Raw genomic sequence first — 18,432 nt, 5'->3', positions numbered from 1 at the left:
CTCCCGGGCCTTTTCCTGGTTCGCTTTACCTCACGGCGGGGGCGAAGGCGATCCGAGGCGGGCCCGGGCCCCGTGAGGCTGCGGGCCCCGCCGGAGCGGCTGGAAGCGGGCGGGCCTGCCCCGGCCCAGCGATGCGCCCGCAGGCAGCCGGCGGGAGGAGGGCCGCCTCCCCCAACGTCTGCTGCCTGCTTGCTCGCAGGGCCCACGGCTTTTACGCCAGAGACGCTGGTGTCGCCCACAGACAAAACCTGGGACTTCTCAGAAAGATAATGTGCCAGGTAACGGCGGTGATACCCGGCGCCCTCCCCTGGGGCGCCCCCCGCGCTCCGCCCGCGGTCGGGAGGGTCCCGGGTCCCCGGTCACACCGACTCTGGGAGAGAAAAAAGCTGCAGTTTTGCTGAAGAGATTTAGAAATTGGTTGAATTTGTTTCATAAGGCTCAGACCTAGAAGTGTGGGGACTGTGCTGTGGAAAAACTGCAGAAGCACTTGTAAATCTAATAATCATGCTAGAAATAGCTTTTTTTGAGATTTTTTTTTTAATCACTTATTTCTTCTGAGATGGCTTAATATTTAATAACCATTAAATTCATAGTGTTTGGTGGAGCATCAATGTTAAATTTGAGTGGAGTTCTCACAACAAAACAAGATAATCAGCAGAGGTCTTCAGGCAAACATAAAGCCTGAATGTGTCAGTGCAATGTGTGTTACAGAGCAAATAGTAATTAAACTAATTACAGACTAAAGTGAACTTTTTTTTTTTTATCAAACCAATTGACGTATGATACTCCCATGCAGTAGTTAATAGAAATGCATTGACAGTATGTGGAAGTGAATTGGCAATTGTGTAATATTGAAAACATATTTATTGGAAGTCAGCTAGTGTCTGATTATGCAACTACATCAATGGGCATGCAAGGTTTATTGAAATAAAAATTAGGACATCTTACAGAAATACTTTTTTTTATTATTATTAAGACCCAAACCTTTGTTAATGGTATGGAGCTCCTGATGTCTCTAATGCATGGAAGAAACTTTACACAGTTTATCCCAGTAGCATTTCAGCCACTTTTTGCAAGTAACTGTAAACACATTTTTCTACCTTTCACACAAAATACCAATAGCAGAGTGTAATCATGTGTTCAGTAAATTCAATTAATTACATGTAAAATAGTTGTGTGCGTATTTAGTTTTATCCTTGATTTTAAAAGTTGCCATCAAAGTTTAGTTGCCAGTTTTAATTTCAATGCAGGAAAGTTAATGACGAAATATTAATTACCCATGCTGTCCGTAATAGCTAATAAAAAATATTTTAATTTGGTTTAAAAAAAAGACAGGATTTCCCTAAGAAAGGTATTTTAATCTGGTTTAAGAAAACATTTTCCTTTATGTATTCAAGAGCAAAGGTTCAATTAAAGTAAGTTATTAAAGCTGCAAGAGCCAAATAAAATGTTTTCCAAAAGCAAAGCAAGGTTTGTTACAGAAGCTATCACTGCTGCAACCACTGTCTGTTTCAGGAAAGTACTAAATTCAAGAATGTTTGGACAACTCATTCTTCATCTCCTATTGCATATGAAAGGGGAAGAATTTACTTAGACAATTACCAGTGCTGTGTTAGCAGGTAATAAATTTATTGTTACAAGTTACCCTGGCTTACAGTTTTAACACTGTGAATCTGTTCTAGATGTGTTGCTGCCTTTACTCATCCAAATAGCCCCTGTGAACTGAGTGGAATTTATGAACAAAAAATAACCAGGCGCATAAGTCTTCGTTAAATGACACTCTGATGCCATTGCGTCTTAATGTGACACCTGCTTTGGTGAAACAAAGTCTGATCTTACTAGTTCTGTGCAACTTCAGCTGTCAGAGGACTTTAACAGGAGGGGAAGATTCCCACCATTTAATATTTTTGCACTAAAAAGCCAAATGAACAAGTACTTCTTTGTGATCTGGTAACTAGCAGTGTGTTAAAGAACGTGTCACAAAATCAGCCTATGTAACAAGTTTGGTACTATGTCTATGAATTCTGCATTAAAGAAGTAAATTACTGTTCACGTGTAAGTACAGTGTGCCGAGTACTTGCTGGGTTTTGTTAATGTATTCTGCAGATCGGTTCTCTAATCTGATGTACTTTCCTGTTACATGATCATTTTGCAGAGGCACAGCTTAGGAGGCAGCACAGGGCACGGCAGTGGACCGCAAGTTCTGCATACACCAGTCCTTGCCCTTGCCCACCCCTCTTGTGAGGGAAGTAGCAGGAACTTGGAGGTTGTTGTCAGAACAGTTTTGAGACAGTGTCATATGGTACATAAGACAAATTACTCTGTCAGTGTGAACGACTGAGAGTTAATTAAATTAATCTATCACTTACAGCAGAGATCTAAATCTACTTGGTCAGGTTTTATTCCTAAATTGTCTGAATGCTTTCCAGTACTGGATTAACCTGTCTAACATCTTTCAGGTTTATCTTTGACTCATCCTCTCCCTGAGGGGAAAACTGTGCATAGTATGAAGCTTTTATTCTAGTAGCAGGGTTTTCTAGAAAATACCTGTACATGATGCCATGCCTTTATATTATGAAAGGCAACACTGGAAGAGCTCAAGGGGAAGGTTCCAGGGTGATCATTAATTTCTGGAATACGCATTCTTTTAAATGTACATCACTAAAGTAAGACTGTTACTATTAAATTTGCTCTTGGGAAAAAAAAACCAAACAAACAAAAACCAACCAAAAAATGCCAAAGCCCCCACAATACCAAATCACAAATACAGAGAAGGTTAGCTTTTAAGTATTATGTTATACTAACTATTGTTTATTGAGCAATTTCAGGTTATGTTTACAAAGTAAAAATAAGATGTTTCGATTTCTGACCTGCCTAAAGAGAAGGCAGGATTTATAAAACTGTATGAAATTACTTGTTGATAGAAAGTAGTTTATAAAGTATACTAATGATTAGCAATCATTTTCCTCCAGCATTGCACAAGAGCCAAGAATACTTTATCAAAAGCCAAAGTGTTCAAAGTCAGAAAAAATAGAAGATGCTTTATTGTTGGAAAGTCCACTGGTAAGATTACTTTTTAATAGGGCATTGATGTGCAAAAAACCAGATTAATATCTTCCAATGAAACTTATTTAGACTAGAGCGTTCTTTCCCTGCAAACTTTTTTCTCAGTGTTTTTATGGAGTTAGGTCATTTAAGGTTTGCAACATGCTTACCTATTTTCACCTAATGTTTAGAGGTATACTCTGAATTCCTCAGTAGCGCATTCAAATGCTTTTTTATGAGCTTTTGTGGAAGATTTTAAAAATGGTGCTTTTATGCTTCTGCAACTAACTCTAATACCTTCTAATATAAATTCTGTTTAATTTTTTCTTTATGTCTTAATTAGCAACGACAGTAGGTGGGAGTTTTAGTTTTTACCAGATCTGTTGACATAAAAAAGCAGATAAACTGAAAACACATTGAAGCGACTCCGCCCAAAAGCTCTTCTGCGGTTTCTAGCGAATAGATTCTATAATTTCCCTCCTCGTTGAGTTTTTCTCTCATCCAGTATCCTTATCTTAGGAATATTAGTCCCTCAATTAGGAATATTGAGGTGTCTAAAAATAAAGCAGTGTAAATGCCATTCTTGGCAGTTATTGTCGAGTTAACACTGAATGTCTTATTCTGCAATACTTAAACAATTGTCTTCTCAAGACTCATCAATTAGATCGATAAGCAGTTATACTTCCTTTTTGCAAAGCAAGAAAGTTTTAAATGTGTCTTTTCTAGAAAAGGTAAATGTCTTGCGAGAAGTGTGACAACAGATTATTTATGTGATAGATGACTGTTTGGCACAGACATGAGCTTAGACATCCAGATGTAATTAGCAGGCCGCTTTCCACCTTTAGTTTTTGAAGAATGTATATTAACTTTTGTTTTCTTTTTACTGTGTCAAAATGTTATTTATCCTCCTGGTACAAACTCTTTTCTGAAAACCTCTTGTTACTCAGGGGGAAATGCTACCAAGTCCATCAGACTATAAATCTTCCCTGATAGTCTTGACAGTGCAGAACTGGCTTCTACGTCTCTCTGCTGATACTGGAGAAATACTGGAAAAAATATACCTTGCTGGTTCCTGTTGCAAATTCAGGTATTAAACATTGACTAGCCTTTATATAATTAAGAATCATTAGTACTCTGCTGGAGAAAGGAAATCATGTTTATTTTAGTACTATCCTATGGCTGACTTCTGGTTTGTTAGTCTAGCCCATTGCCTGGAGTTCCTGCATGCTGTTTTCTACAGAAGAATTTTGGCTGCTTAAGTATTAGGGTCTCAAATTTGGTATTAAGTTTAACAAAAGCTACAAAAACTAGGCTACTGTTGCCTTTTCTCTGACAATTTTACAACCTTTAATATTGCAATAGGAGCATACCAGGAGAGGATATTTAAGAGTTTTAAACAAACTTCATAAAACATAAGAAAAATATGTTTGAAGTTTAAGTCATCTTTAACTCGCAAGCATTCTTCTCCATAGGGCAGCTCTTACGCTCTTGAAAAGCAGAGCAGTTACTGCTTCTGGTACACTGCATCTTTTTTTCATTTCTCAGGAGAAATTGTTTCCTTTAGGCTGAAGGATAAGAAAGCAGTGATTTGTGAAGGGAAGTAGAGAAAATAAAATAGTGAATGTTCATACTTTCAGTATTCTTGACAATTCTGAATGAAATAAGCCATTGCAAACAGCAGACATCTCAGGCACCTCTGGAATCAGATACCGAACGGTTTGCCTGGACACAGGAATCTGCCTGGTTATAGCAGATTATATTTTATATGAAATAATGTATTTATTATCAAATTATTTTTAAGTAATTAAGATAGGTCTTTCTTGCCACAAATAGGTATCTGAGCTGGGATACTCCTCAAGAGGTAATGGTTGTAAAGTCAGCTCAGAATAAGCTCCCTGCAGCAGCACGGCAGGTAAGTTGGTTGAAAAACTCTGACATTCTTAAATTTTTGCAAAATCGATTAAAAAAAAAATCTACAAGGACAGAGATGGAACTATTATGCTATGTTATTATGGCAGGAGATGAAGGTGTTCTACCACTAATAAATGCCTGAAGGATAATAATGATATTCAGTATTGTTGTTCCTTCCCAGGCAGGTATCCAACAATCTGTATTGTTCTATCTTGCTGTGTTCCAAGTTTTGCCTCTTTCATTCATTGGAATGCTAGAAATAAACAAAAAGGTAAGTTAATTCCTCTATTAATGGTGATCTGTATTGTAATTATAGGAGAGGCATAGTTTAGACAATTGTCCCAGAGTTTCAGAAGTCATACAGCTTATAAAAGCATTGTGCCCTGAAATAATAATTAACAGTAATGTTCTTGTGTCTGACGGGCATTATGGGGAAGATACTTAATTTGAATGACCAGAAGAGAAAATACAAATGCATTCTGCTATTGGATTACTCTTTGACCTGTAAAAGGACTTTAGCCTTTACTTAATAGCAGTCATAAGAATTGGGGAATCCTAAAGTGTTTGTAGACTTCTTTTCCCCTTTTCAAAAAAAGATAGATGTGCCTTTGACCCACTTCTAGTAACAGTCTATGAATTCTATATGCAGTTGCAAATTCGGATTCAGAGAGGATCCTGTACTCTGTGACAGCTGGATAGTGTCGTTTTAGTACGGTTGTACACAGTCATAGGGCAGTGATTAGACTAGCATTTCACTCTGGCGATGAAGAAAGAAAAGATCTGAAATCAGTATTTTTAGATAGAGTTATTAGCGTTGCTAACATTCCTATGGAATGCTGTTTATTAATATAATCTATTCATGTATCATAATGACGGTAGCATAATATATACTGAGAACTGATTAAAGAATGAATCTGCTTGCAGAATATGACTAGTCCAACCCCAGGTGTTACTGGAGTGCAAAGTATTACAGAAACGCAGCAGAACAGATGAGTTACAGAAAACTCATGAAATAAAACACTGACCATAGGGTTTGGTCAGAACGAAAAATTAAAGCGATTGCAAAATTGAGGGCATAGTGTCAGTATTATGCATTGTCTTTGAATTGTTTCTTCCCTAATAGAATATTTTTGTCTTCCTTTTTTTTCCAGATATTTGGTAATAGTGTGACAGATGTTGCTGTTTCTAATGGAATCCTGATTGTAATGTGTAGCATGGGTCTGGTCAGGCTCTATAACTTCCAGGCCATCTCAGAACAGGTAATGAAATACGAAATTTTTCATACAGTCTTATGCTAGTTTGTGGCAGTAAATCTTAAATATTCATGTAATGCCATGTAGGTACATGGGGAATGTGTCAAAGGATAGAGTTCTTGCCTAAATCTATTTACAGTCAGAAGATGCAAGTGGGTAAACCATCAGAAAATTCTACCCACACCAGTTACAGGTGGCAAAATGTAAGAGCTACTGAGTCAGGCAGCACTTCAGCACATACAGAGAGGAGCTATGTGAATGCCAGACCAGGATGTGCCCTTCTTCACACTAGTCTGTAGTAAAAAGTCAGCATTAAGGCTAGAAACTGATGGCCATAGAAGATTGTTTGATCTGAAACAGAACTGCAATGAGACTTTTGAGTTTATATTCTTCCAATCAAAAATCAAACATTAATTCGAAAATAAGACTTCAAGTAGTATCTAACAAGATAAAGAATGCAGTAGTAACAGAGCAGTAAAACTAAACAGCAAGTAAATATGCATCAATAAAGCTAAATTGTTCTGTGTTATTTTAGTTCATGGAACAGCCATTTGATTTGGGACATGAATTCAACTGGAATGGTCAAGTGGGAGTTGTAGGAAAATATCCATTTGGTCTTCCATGTAACATTAAAATAACAGGTATTTATGATCTTTGTATTACCTTGGCTGGGGGCTTTTAAGGATTGATTATGACTTCACACCAAAAAAACCCCTTTGAAATTACTGTGCTCATACTATGCTATAGCTGTATTTCTGGGTTTATGTTATAATGAAAATGTGGTTTGCTTCTAATTACAAGGATTGATTACATAGGACTTACCTAGAAAACCAGTACTGCAACTAAGTTATTTGAAAAACTTCATAAGCAATGCATGAAGTGGAAACTCCTCTTTCCTTGTTTCTGAGACACAGCTGATCTTGGGAAAGAGGAAGGGCTAGGACAGCTGTTAGTGACACCCAGAAACAGTATACAGTATGTAAGCAAAAGATGTGAGAATGTTTAATCTAACTTGCAGAGGGAATTCAAGGAGATCAAATAAAATTTGTCCAAGTTGCATTTTGGTAATTCTCAGTTGTGAGAAATGTGCCAGTTTCAGTAAAATTAATTCCCAATGAGAGAACAAGTTTTCTATTAAAAACATTTCTTATGCCTCAGATCATTAACTTATGAATGTTTCGCTTTATGTAATAACTTTAATTTCTCTGAAACCAACCAATAATTTCTGTTGGTGCATTTGAGATTAGAAGTTTGTGCTAAGAATCTTAATAAATGACCAAAGCCTAAGACTTTCTTTGAAACTTTTTTTTTAAAACTCTAAAAATACATTCTCATAGGTTCACACTTGAGGCATTTCCAAAAAAAAAAAAAGTAGATTTCACCAATGTCAAATAACGCATGCTTTTATTTATTTAATCTTGAATGTTTCTGTATTAAATGTTTTTATTGACTGTCCACATAAAAAATGCTTTTGATCTTTGTGTTTGCAAACAGTGTCAGATAGTAACAGGCAAACCAAACCAGATTTACCTAAACCTGAGGAAATACACAAAACTAAAATACAGACTTACATAGTGAAGGCTTTCAGTTATAATGCAATGTTTTATCAAAACCAAGTAATAGGCTCCTGTAATTGATGTCTCAGGTTCTGCAAAGAGAAATTTCTCCTCCTTTTCCTCTCTGTCTCAGTCTACAAAACCATAATTTAATGTTAGGGGCCCTGTGGAAAACATGCTATGGGAGCTTTAATAGCAAGCCTTTGCTTGTTTGTTCTTGTTTGTTCTCAAGATGTCTTACAGATCATTGTAGTTTTTAGTTTTGAGATTTAAAACCCATGTACTGGAGAAAACGTTTTTGATCTTGAATCATATTCAAGAATTTGTGGTTAGGAAGTTTTGAACTTATGACAGACATTTGCCGTGGCTGCTCTTTGGAGATAATTGCATTCCTGTGGTTTTTGAGCTTTTTTTCTTTTAAGAATTAGATGGCTGGCTGACTGTTCAGTGTAACATAATGCTTCAGTGAGTGAGATTTTAACAGTTGCAGAGTTTAAGCTTGTATTTACTATAATTTAACTGTGTAATTTTCCTGCTTGCTTACTCCTAGCCTCCCTACATAAATTGCCTGAAGACATGGCTGTTATAATGGTGCTATTTTTATGCTGTGTTAGGTGCCCAAGAGGAAGTGTATAGGAGTCAAAACTTATAGGCTACCATGTACCTACCATGTAATTTACAGCTATCGATGAGTAAGGAATTTGATTTTGGTCACAGTGCAAGGAATGGAACGGTGCCTATAAATCTTCATTATGTCACTTTCTGAAAGATCCAGAACTTAAAACTGTAGTTTGATTTATTATTAGAGGTTAAGGTAATTTCATTTAAAAAGCAGAGAGGAAGATACTTTGCTGAGACTTTCTCTTTACATTTAGAACAAACACTTGTTAGTGCTGCCAGGAGCAACTTTATGGCTGTATGTTTAGGTGAGGCTGGAGAGTTTTAAGGAAGTGAACAAAGAAGCTCAGCTGGAGATTGAAAACTGGCAATGCTAGAGAAAGGACTTGCAAACAATGAGAAAAGGAGGTGTTGAGCAACAAGAGGAAGTGACACATATCATGAAGGAGGGAGCTGAGGCAGCAGAATCACCTGTCATAGTGGTTTAGGTGGGCTATGATCTTGCAAGTCTTTGCCAAATGAACAGACATCTTTTATCAGCAGCCTGTAGTGCTTAGGATTGATATATTATTGAAACACATTTAAATCTATCATTTAGTCCATCTACCAGAATTTTTGAGGGCCCATGCTGTATATGCTTTATTTAAAAAGAAAAAATTAATAGGATAAAATGTTAACAAATTTTCCTGACTCGTTTTTCATTTCCTGATGTATTTTAATACCAATAGCTCCTCTGCTTATGCTTCCATCTTCAACATTATCTGTATTTTCAGTAGATTCCTTGATTTTTGTAACCTATTTTGTACAGAATCTCCCATTTCCTATGTGTTAGTCCAAAAGACAACTAGAAGACAGCCACTTTGCAGCTTAGAAAAGACTTCATTTCCATAAGCAGTGAACCAGTTCCTTTCAATCTGCATGGTTAAGTTGTTGGAAACTTGAATGAAGGAAAAATAGAGCAGGGGTCCGTAAACATAATTTCTGATATCATGTGACATCTTAGCACAGTTGGCTAGGATCTGGATAATGATCTAAATTAAGCAGGACAAGAACAACTAGAAATTTGGATGAGATCTTTGGGGCGCAAAAGTCCAGATCAGAACCTTCTTCTCCTCACACTGATTCAGCTTGAGTTTTTATATTCTGCCTGTTTAAATGCCCCTTCTAACTGCAGGTTTTCTCTACATTTTCTCATTTTTTTCCCAAGCACTTCTCTGTACTGTTAGAAAGAGCTGATCTTCAGTCTAAAATTGATTCAGCTATAGCAGCTGTAGAAATTGCTTTTATTTAGCTAGTTGGTAGAAGTTGTGAAGCTCCATGCATTCCATTTCGTTCAAAGATGTTTCTCTCATTTAGTATGCAGAAGACTTGTAAGAATGGCATATTGCATTTGTTTAATTTATCCCAGCTGAACTGAAGGGAAAACTAGATACCTTTTGCCACTAATTTCAAAAGTTCCTAGATTTTTATGAATACTACAGATTGCATTCGTATTACACAAAAGGAGAAGAAACACTCAGATTTGGGTATTTTTCTGCATTTAATTCTGTGATCTGAGGTTGCTGCTGTTAGTCTGTTTCCAGCTATTTATCACTATTTTACCCAGGAGAATAGTGACCCTTTTGATATGCTCTTTGATCTGTTCATGTGTATGTCCTTTCTCATTTGGATGAGCTAGATTAATTTTAATTGTTTGCTACATCTTTGCTTGTCCAGTTCATTTGGAATGGAGTAAGTCAAAGGTATCAGAAGAGCAGTTCAGCATGAAGATCTGAGAAGGCAGTAACTTTCCACAGGGAACTGCAGATGTGTGCCTGGATGCTAGGTGAGGTAGGAGAGCTAGAAAAAAGATCACAGCCACTGTATTTCCACTGATCTTCAAAAGTTCTGAAGAATTAATAGCTTTATTGGAATTTAGAATTGTAAGGATCAATGGAATTATGATTGTGCTGCTACTAATGGTGTTAACATTACTGAATATTTGCAGATACCCCACCTTTGCTATTTGAAGCATCTTCTCTGGAGAATGCATTTCAAATTGGAGGTTACCCTTGGCATTATATCATCACACCTAACAAGAAAAAACATAAAGGAGTCTTCCATATTTGTTCTCTGAAAGACAATGCTTTGGTAATATATTCAGATAGCAGCTTCTCTGAAATGAATGTGTATAACGTTTGTCTTCATCTCTTCTTCTGAGTAGTGCTCAAGGTAACCATACCCTTGTTTTCCAGTGTGGTGCTCTCACAGGGATCACCCCACAGTGTTACATCTGCTATCCAGTGGAATCATGCACAAAATACGTTCTTCTGAATTAGTACTGCTTCTGATACTTCCTTCGTTCCAATATAATCATAGCACTGTCAGTGCTACACAGCACTGTATTCTCAACTTAAAAGTTAAGGCTCAAGCAGAATCTCATTACCTGATTCCTTGCATGGTAACATCTTAATGCTCTTCTTACTAGTCAGCCTACCAAACAGCATGACTAAAGAAATATTTTAAGAAATTGTAGACTAAGTTTCCTTAATGTTTGTAGTTTATCCCTGATTTGCACCTTCTCTCTCTCTCCCTAGAAAGATTTTATTACTCAGTTTAACCCCTCTCTCCCTAGAAAGATTTTATTATGCAGTTTAATCCAACATTCCTAACTGGTTTTATGTACTGTTAATTATATATTCTTTTGTGTGAGCTTTCCATCTCAGCTTTTATTTTGGTTGTGGTTTCGACCTGAAGATAACTGTAATACAAGCAACTTCTAGGCCTGTTCAGGTTCTTCACTGAAGAACTTACCGTCTGTAAATGTCCTCATCTCTTTTACTAGCCTGACCAAATCAATGATCCCCCTCCTATCTCTTATTTTCAAAACAGATCTTTCACAACCATAGCTGAAGATCAATTTTGATTCAAAGGGACTTATACAATCCTTTCTCACCTAGGTTTTTTCTATGTGGGTTCATACATTTGAAATTTGAACAATGAGGGCCAGCTAAATTTGACAACAAAAAGCCACTACCAATATCCCAAGATTCTGACCAGCTTGCAGCTGAAATCACAACCTATCCCAGGCTTACATGTTCCAGAAATAACTTGCACAAAAGAGGCTGAGCATGAGGTTTGAAGCTCAAGTCAAACTTTGTGGTAATGCTTTTCTCATGTCTTGACACATCTCGTGTCTTTGACAGTCAAATTGCTGGAATTGTTGCAGTATCTGTAGAGTGAGTCTAAATCTTTATTTTGCTTAGTTTCAGAAGAGATAGGACCATGTATAGCTGTGGTACAAGTTCATTGTTTATTGCATATTAAAAAAGTTGAACCTGTTCCATGGATTATCTTGAGAATTGGAACTGATTTGTTGTTATTATCATCCTCATTATTACTGTTCCACTGCCATCCTTTATGGTCATGATTAGGGGCAATACTTTAAAACCTTCAGAGGTACGTGGAGAGGAGCTCAGTGTTTCCTCTTCGATTAGATCTGTGAGACTTTTGAAATACTAATATTCTAAGATTTCCCTTCCTTCTTCAGGCAAAAAATGGCATACAGGATATGAAATGCTGTTCGCTGGAACCTGATTGGATATATTTCCACCCAGATATGTCAGGTAGAATAATCCACGTGGGACCAGATTTGATAAAGTATGAATCTTTTTTTCTCAAATCTTATTTTCATTAGAGGAAAAGTTGCATAACTGCATGGATTCAGTAGTTTGACAATTTGCAAGACAAAACACTCATCAAGGCCTAGAAACTAAAGTTTATTAATTTTTTTAGAATCAGAAGTTCTGGCTGCAGATTTCTACGTGATGACTGTGGGCACTAGCAGACAACACTAGATTTTGATATGAAAAATGTTCAAGGACCACTCTGTTAAAATTTCACTGATAAATATAAATTAGAAAAATAATGTAATTTCATTTCAGTTTTTTCTGGTGTTTTAATATACCTGATTTTTTAAAATTATAAATATAGAATTGTTGTAGTAGGTGGATTTGAATACATGATTTATTTTGTCATTTCTGTTTTCTTTTGTAGAGTCTTGAAGCTTAAGGAAGTTAAAAATAATACAGATCAAATGGAGATTGCAGAAGATTTTACGATTGTGGCCAACAGAGAAAACTGTGTGAGTTTAAAGTCCAAGATCACAACATACGATTTTGAGCAATACTCAGGGGTTTTGCAGGGGTTTTGCCTATGTGAGTAATCACTGTGTTTTATGGGCTTAATTCAAAGTTTATTGAAAGACATTGTGTATCTTCATTGGACTTTAACATGTACGAAACAAATCTTGAAAACAGTAACACGTTCAGGATAGCTTTCTGAAACCTCCAGTCTGTTCCTTAGTTTTTGGCATTCTTTATGGTGTGCAGTATAACCATGTATCACTGATATAAAACAGTAAGTTCTTAAAAGATGGTGACAGATTTCCTTCAAAAGAAGGTGCCACCAGGTGATAATTGTGCGCATCTCTGGTGCTCAGGTAAGTTGATCATACAAATGCTTAGAAATATTTGAAGTCTCTTGTAACTTAGGGGTAAGTCTTCGTAAGGCAACAAAGACAGTACATAGCTTCCAATAGTCTGTTTCTTGTCCTGGCCATAGATACCTGTCACCCCCTTGGGACAGGTTTGGCATTCATCTAACCCTTGGTGAACCAAATCAGTACACTGAAATAATAGAATTATAACCCAGCAGAAGAGATGAGTACTTTTCAGCTCACTTGGTGAGGTTAACTGGAGCTGGAACAGAACATAACTGAATCATCGGTGGGTCAGAAGAGTGCAGAAAGGTAGAACCAAGTGGTGAGGGGATAATGAGCTGTTAAATCACCTTGGTTGTTTCATGAAGTCTTTTGTAACAAAAAAATCACAAAGATAACCTAAATGTCAAAAAGGTTAAAGAGCACACTCGTGGAGAAGATTTTTTGGCAGTGCCTGGAACTGTCATTTTGCTTCAGCATATAAAATTATGTCTTACATAGAAGCAAGTTTTTATAGTTTATTAGTACTGTAAAGTCCCTGGAAATCAGTAATACTGATTTCGAAGCTTCTGCAGAAGAAATCTTTGTGTCTTTAACAATCTACAGTAACTTAGGAATAAAACCTGCTGAATTCAGAAAGGATAAGTGTTGTCATCTAATGACTTGCCATACCATTTTTTTGTTGTTGTTAACATTTGTTTAGATAACTTCTGTTGCAATAAGAGCAAAAATATAAGTACTAAGCTGGTCTGTGCTGTGCCTTTTCCTTTTGACTTCCAAGACTGATACCCCAGTTTTGAATTTTTCTGGTGTTAATGAAGCTCAGTGGAAGCAGCTGTGGTGATTTAAGATACTACTTTCCTGTCTTCTGTAAGTAAGAGTTTAAGAAACAAATGGGTAGTGACTCAGCTGTATTAATTCTCATTACAGCATCTTGGCTCCAGTCACTTCCTTTCTCAAAATTATGGTAGCTGAGAACCTTTGCCACCTCTGCAGGACCGAGAACCTCTGAATATAACTAAACATCAGTAGTATCTCAACTAAAGCAAATGAGTTCATGAACCCTCATAAAGAAGAGATAGCAGGACTAAAGCCATACATAGCTAGTGAGTAAAACAAGAGCTGAGATTAAAACAAGGTCAGGAAGCAATAGACATGAAATAGATACATTGTCAAATAGATAGGAAGGAACTAAAATGCTCCAAAGTCTAGAGCCACATTTTTCTTTTTCTCCAAAGGTGAACAGTGCTGTTACTGTAACAGCTTCTGGTCGGGTAGTGAAAAAGCGTTTTAACTTGCTGGATGATGACCCAGAACAAGAGGTAACTGATGTAGTGAGTAAAAGCATTTCATGGATTAAGATGTTTAGCTAGCCAGAAGTCATTCTTGTGTCAGATGTAGTGGCTGTAACCATTAGCTGTGTTAATCTTTGAGTTCTTTATTTCTCTTCTATGTCTGTCTTCTTAACTTCTGATTACTTTATTTCCCCTGTCTGTCATCTTTTCTCCTTGGTTGGCATGTGCGCTTTGGATAGTCTCTTTCTTTTAAGAACTGATCTATGCCCCATGATACAGTCATAACTCCATGCAATTTCAGTGGCACAGAAATGAGATGTTAATGTGATGAACCATTACTCTTCTCTCCATTTAAGCATATCCTTTAAACATTTATTATGAAACATTTTATGAAACATATTTCTTCTTTTTCCTCTGCTTTAGGTTCCTTTAGTCTTTGACATAGTATCTCTAAACTATATTTTTCTCTCCCAATTACTTTGATTAGATTGCAGGATAAGGTATTTAACGCTTTTCCTTGGAGCAACTGCTTCTTGAGAGTGAAAACACCACATGCCTTTATGTTGAGTCTTTGAAAGGTTATGAAGAACATTTTTTAGCTCTCTAGCTAGAGCTGGAGCTGTAATTGACATAAGCACAACAGTTAAAATTCATCAGTTTCTGGCACTGACTTTTTTCTGAGGAAGTGGATTTTCCTATGGTAAAAATACAGGACAGTCCAATACGACCCTTAAGGTTCATTTCTATCCACTTTAAAAAAAAAAAAAAAAATTAGTCTGTGCACTACTCTTTTTCTTGCTGTCACATTTTATTTGTGGTTCCAATATATAGTTTTCCAGTTTGGAAGAAAAAGACTGGCTTGAATTTAAAGAGTGTGTTACCAGGTTCATGACAGTGAGATAGAGGCAGTTAAGGCAGTTCACAATCTTCGCTTTTTGGTCTTAGTTGTTCACTGTCACTACTCTGCAGAGCGTGAGAGAGCTCTCAGCAGAACATAAAGGTGTTCTTGTGACTGGAATTACCCTAATAAACCCGTCCCCTCAAAACCAGCAATGGTTTTAAGCTACTCTTTCTTGAACATGTCTGCTTCAGGAGAGGGCATGGAGTTTAAATGTTTCTTCTACCACTTTCAAAGCACTTTTTTCTATTTCCTGTATGACATATATATAAAAAATACACCTACTTGCACACTAGGATTTTTCAGAACATCACTTCTTCTCTCTTGTCTTAAGGTATTTTGCTGAAATATGTTGGGCAACTTATGTTGGGAAGGATGTCTGTTGGGTATCAGGCTGGCAAAGTCATCTTATCAGACCAGAAGACAAGAACTACAATTTTTCCAATTCTGCTCTCATCTGAAAGAAGAGCTATGCAGTTTAGGTGGAGGGGAATGTGAATTTATGTTTGTTTTGTAAATGAGGTTTTGTTTTTCCTAAGACATTCAAAATTGTGGACTATGAAGATGAATTGGATTTGTTATCCACTGTGGCAGTTACTGAGGTAGGAGCTGATGGAAGAGCTCACCTTGACTTGCATTGTAATGAACGTGGAATTCTACTTAAGAGTATTCCATTACTGGAGTCCTGGGACGTGGTGAGAATAATTCCTGTCTTTTGTTTACGCTAACACTTCCCCATACCCATTTACCTACCTTTATTTGTTCATATTTCAAGTAGATACATAAATAGTGTTGCCAAGTACTACAGATGAGATCTGTACAAAATAATATTGTAACTCAAAAATTATAAGTATTCTATCAGACAGTAGTTGAAAATCTCCATGTTTTGAAATTAAGATTTTTTTGTTGGTAGATTTGTTTACTTTTTTGGTTGGGGGAGGGGTTGTCCTTATATATTTCTGAACTATTGTCAGTGTCATTACTCATGCTCTGACTAGTTATGTCAGCTTAACTTTTTAACTTTATAAATAGTCTCACTAACTTGGACTATTCATGCATAGAATTAAGCATGGATCTCACATTTGGAGAGATGGAAGGGGCTGTTTATGCAGTCCAAGCTCAGGTGGTCATCCAGTATAGATGGTCTGAAATACTCAGCACCTTTGGCACCTCTTTTATCATTGACCGCATGGGCAACTTAGGATCTTAAATCAGATGCTCTGAATTACATTTAGGTTCTTAAAATAGGCATGTGGGAAACCTCTAAGTTTACAAAATCTGTCCTTTATCTGGAAGAGCAGTCTGTGTGTATCCATACAAAATTTCTGTCTGATCATGGAGGTCACCAGGGTTAAATATTTTTTTTGTTCCCCAAGGAAACTGGTATGTGTATTAGCAAGTTGTGGCAATAGCAACTACAATCAGAATTTCTTTTTTTTCATTTCAGACTTACAGTCATGAAGTTTACTTTGACAAAGACCTTGTACTACATATAGAACAGAAGCCTAACAGGAGGTTCAGTTGTTACGTTTACCAAATGGTCTGTGATACTGCAAAAGATGATGAATGTTCAAGCCATGAAAAAACAGAAAGAGCATTTTGTAAAAAAGGAGGGAGAATTTTTGAATATATTTAAGCCATAAACAACAACTACAGAGATTTCAATTTGGATGTTATTTAAGGACTTCATACATATAAATTAGTCAACTGCTGGTTTGCAGGCAGGATTTAATCTTAACATTTCATACTACTGCATCAGGTTTTGTTTCTTTTTTCTCTATAACTTTGTACATTTGTCCATTATGGCTTTTCCTGTATTTATCAGTTCATCATTGATGCTAGATGTAGCATTTATTGCTTCTCTTCAGCAATTGGATTGAAATACTGGACATCAAGGAGAAAGGTAACCTACCATCTGCTGTGATCTGTCTTATGAGGTTTTACCTATGCAACTTTAATACAGACTGTTAATTAAAGTGTGTAAAACTGTATAGCATAAATTTTATCTGTAATATGAAAATGGTAGAGTTACCATTAAACCACTTTTAAAAAATCCTGTTGGTTTTGTGAGAAATGAAATAATTCAGCTTTTCTGGTTGTGTTTATTTTGGCTTAAAGAGAAGTATTAATAAATCATGTATTTTTACAGCCTTTCTTATGTATCTTTACATATTTTTATAACTATATATTTATATATGGTTTTTAGAGAGAGAGAGATGTGTGTGCATATATATACATGTATATATATACCCAAGCAATTATCTGGTGCTCCCTGTATCCAGGGTCATGAGTTGTTCAGTCTGAGCCAAAACTACCAGATGCTCAGCCTGATCCCTGTGTGCAGCCTGTCTGATACACAGGAGTTCCATGTGGTATATTCAGATTCTGCAGAATGCAAGCTTTCATTTTAAATTAAAAAACACCCACGACAGAACACAGGCTGCAGACGTTGTGGTGATAAAGAGTGTTTCCAAAGGCAAGCCGAAGATGGGCTCAGGAGATTAGCTCTTGGAGGGACGAACACCATCTGATTTCTTGCTACCCACCGCCATTATCATAAGCATGGTAATTCTAAACGCAAATGTTTCTTTTCCGTGTAAGCTTTACTAATAAAGTGGATCATTCTAGCTGATGCAGCAGTGAAGAGCTCTAGAAGTATTATAAAAATTACCTATTGCAATTTTTTATAAAAAGTGTAATACAGAAGAAAAAGTGAAATACAGTTGTGGGAAAAAAATAAAAAAACACATAAAGGACATCGAAAGTGATGAAACAACAGTAGAAATAAAGAGCAGCAGCAGCACTACTTCCACCCTAGCTTCCATAATTTTTCAACCAGGAAAGAGCACCCGTCTGTTATCTGCTACTATAGAAGTAAGATACGAAGGTAAAAACTAATATGAATCTGTACTCTTGGGCAGAAAATCCAACTCTTAAGCAGATACTGCTATTTTATGCTCATTTCTGTTTGGATTATTAAAGCAGTACCTCCTGGAGCAAGACATTTAAACCTCATTGTTTATTAAGTAGTGCAAGTATTGCTCGTGAAGATCACCTGTAGCTTTTGAGAGTTTGCTATAATTTCCAGTGACTTATTTTTAAATTATTGCAGAATTTTGCAGTGATATCCTGCTAAATCAAAAACTGTACATCAGTGTCCATCTTTTGAAAAACGTAGCAATTTATAATGACTGAAAGGCAGTCCAGACTTTGATGAAGATTATGGGCTTTGTGTAAGAAATTCTATCCCTCTACATAGTGTGTTGCTGCACTACAGATAATGGCAGATGTTCCATCCTAGAATGTCACACACAGATGTTTTCATTCAGAAACAGGAGAGGTGTTTCTGTTTACTTTAGAACACCTAGAAAGCCGT

General features: G+C 36.5%; 2 protein-coding genes across 3 annotated transcripts in view; one reads left to right on the top strand and one right to left on the bottom strand.

Moving 5' to 3' along the window:
• Positions 1-155, bottom strand: part of METTL8 (methyltransferase 8, methylcytidine) — a 35,056-nt gene extending 34,901 nt beyond the window's left edge. The window contains exon 1 of the mRNA XM_055718293.1: positions 30-155. The gene's annotated coding sequence lies outside the window, so the exon portion shown is untranslated. The remainder of the gene's footprint in view (positions 1-29) is intronic.
• Positions 132-17,204, top strand: DCAF17 (DDB1 and CUL4 associated factor 17). 2 transcript variants are annotated; one of them, XM_014282921.3, is made up of 14 exons: positions 132-278; positions 1,516-1,619; positions 2,973-3,063; positions 3,993-4,132; positions 4,879-4,957; positions 5,138-5,227; positions 6,108-6,215; positions 6,745-6,850; positions 10,371-10,513; positions 11,913-12,022; positions 12,419-12,506; positions 14,102-14,185; positions 15,596-15,751; positions 16,504-17,204. In XM_014282921.3, exons 1-14 carry the CDS (start codon positions 132-134, stop codon positions 16,690-16,692), a joined length of 1,635 nt encoding a protein of 544 aa, XP_014138396.2. In that variant the 3' UTR covers positions 16,693-17,204. The 2 variants fall into 2 exon arrangements, with proteins under 2 accessions (XP_014138396.2, XP_055574261.1); XM_055718286.1 differs by having other exon boundaries at positions 14,102-14,197.
• Positions 17,205-18,432: the final 1,228 nt, after the last annotated feature.

The sequence above is a fragment of the Falco cherrug genome, chromosome 8, assembly GCF_023634085.1.
Source record: "Falco cherrug isolate bFalChe1 chromosome 8, bFalChe1.pri, whole genome shotgun sequence".
Taxonomy (NCBI): domain Eukaryota; kingdom Metazoa; phylum Chordata; class Aves; order Falconiformes; family Falconidae; genus Falco; species Falco cherrug.
Note: the sequence above shows the minus strand (reverse complement) of the source record. Positions and strands in the feature narration are given on the sequence as shown.

What these genes read in the sequence shown, in the direction of transcription:
- DCAF17 (XM_055718286.1), top strand. Translation starts at nt 132, where the DNA reads ATGCGCCCGCAGGCAGCCGGCGGGAGGAGGGCCGCCTCCCCCAACGTC. An exon ending in TCCAGGCCATCTCAGAACAG is followed by an intron (nt 6,216 to 6,744) that starts GTAATGAAATAC and finishes GTGTTATTTTAG; the next exon opens with TTCATGGAACAGCCATTTGA. An exon ending in GTGGGACCAGATTTGATAAA is followed by an intron (nt 12,023 to 12,418) that starts GTATGAATCTTT and finishes TTTCTTTTGTAG; the next exon opens with AGTCTTGAAGCTTAAGGAAG.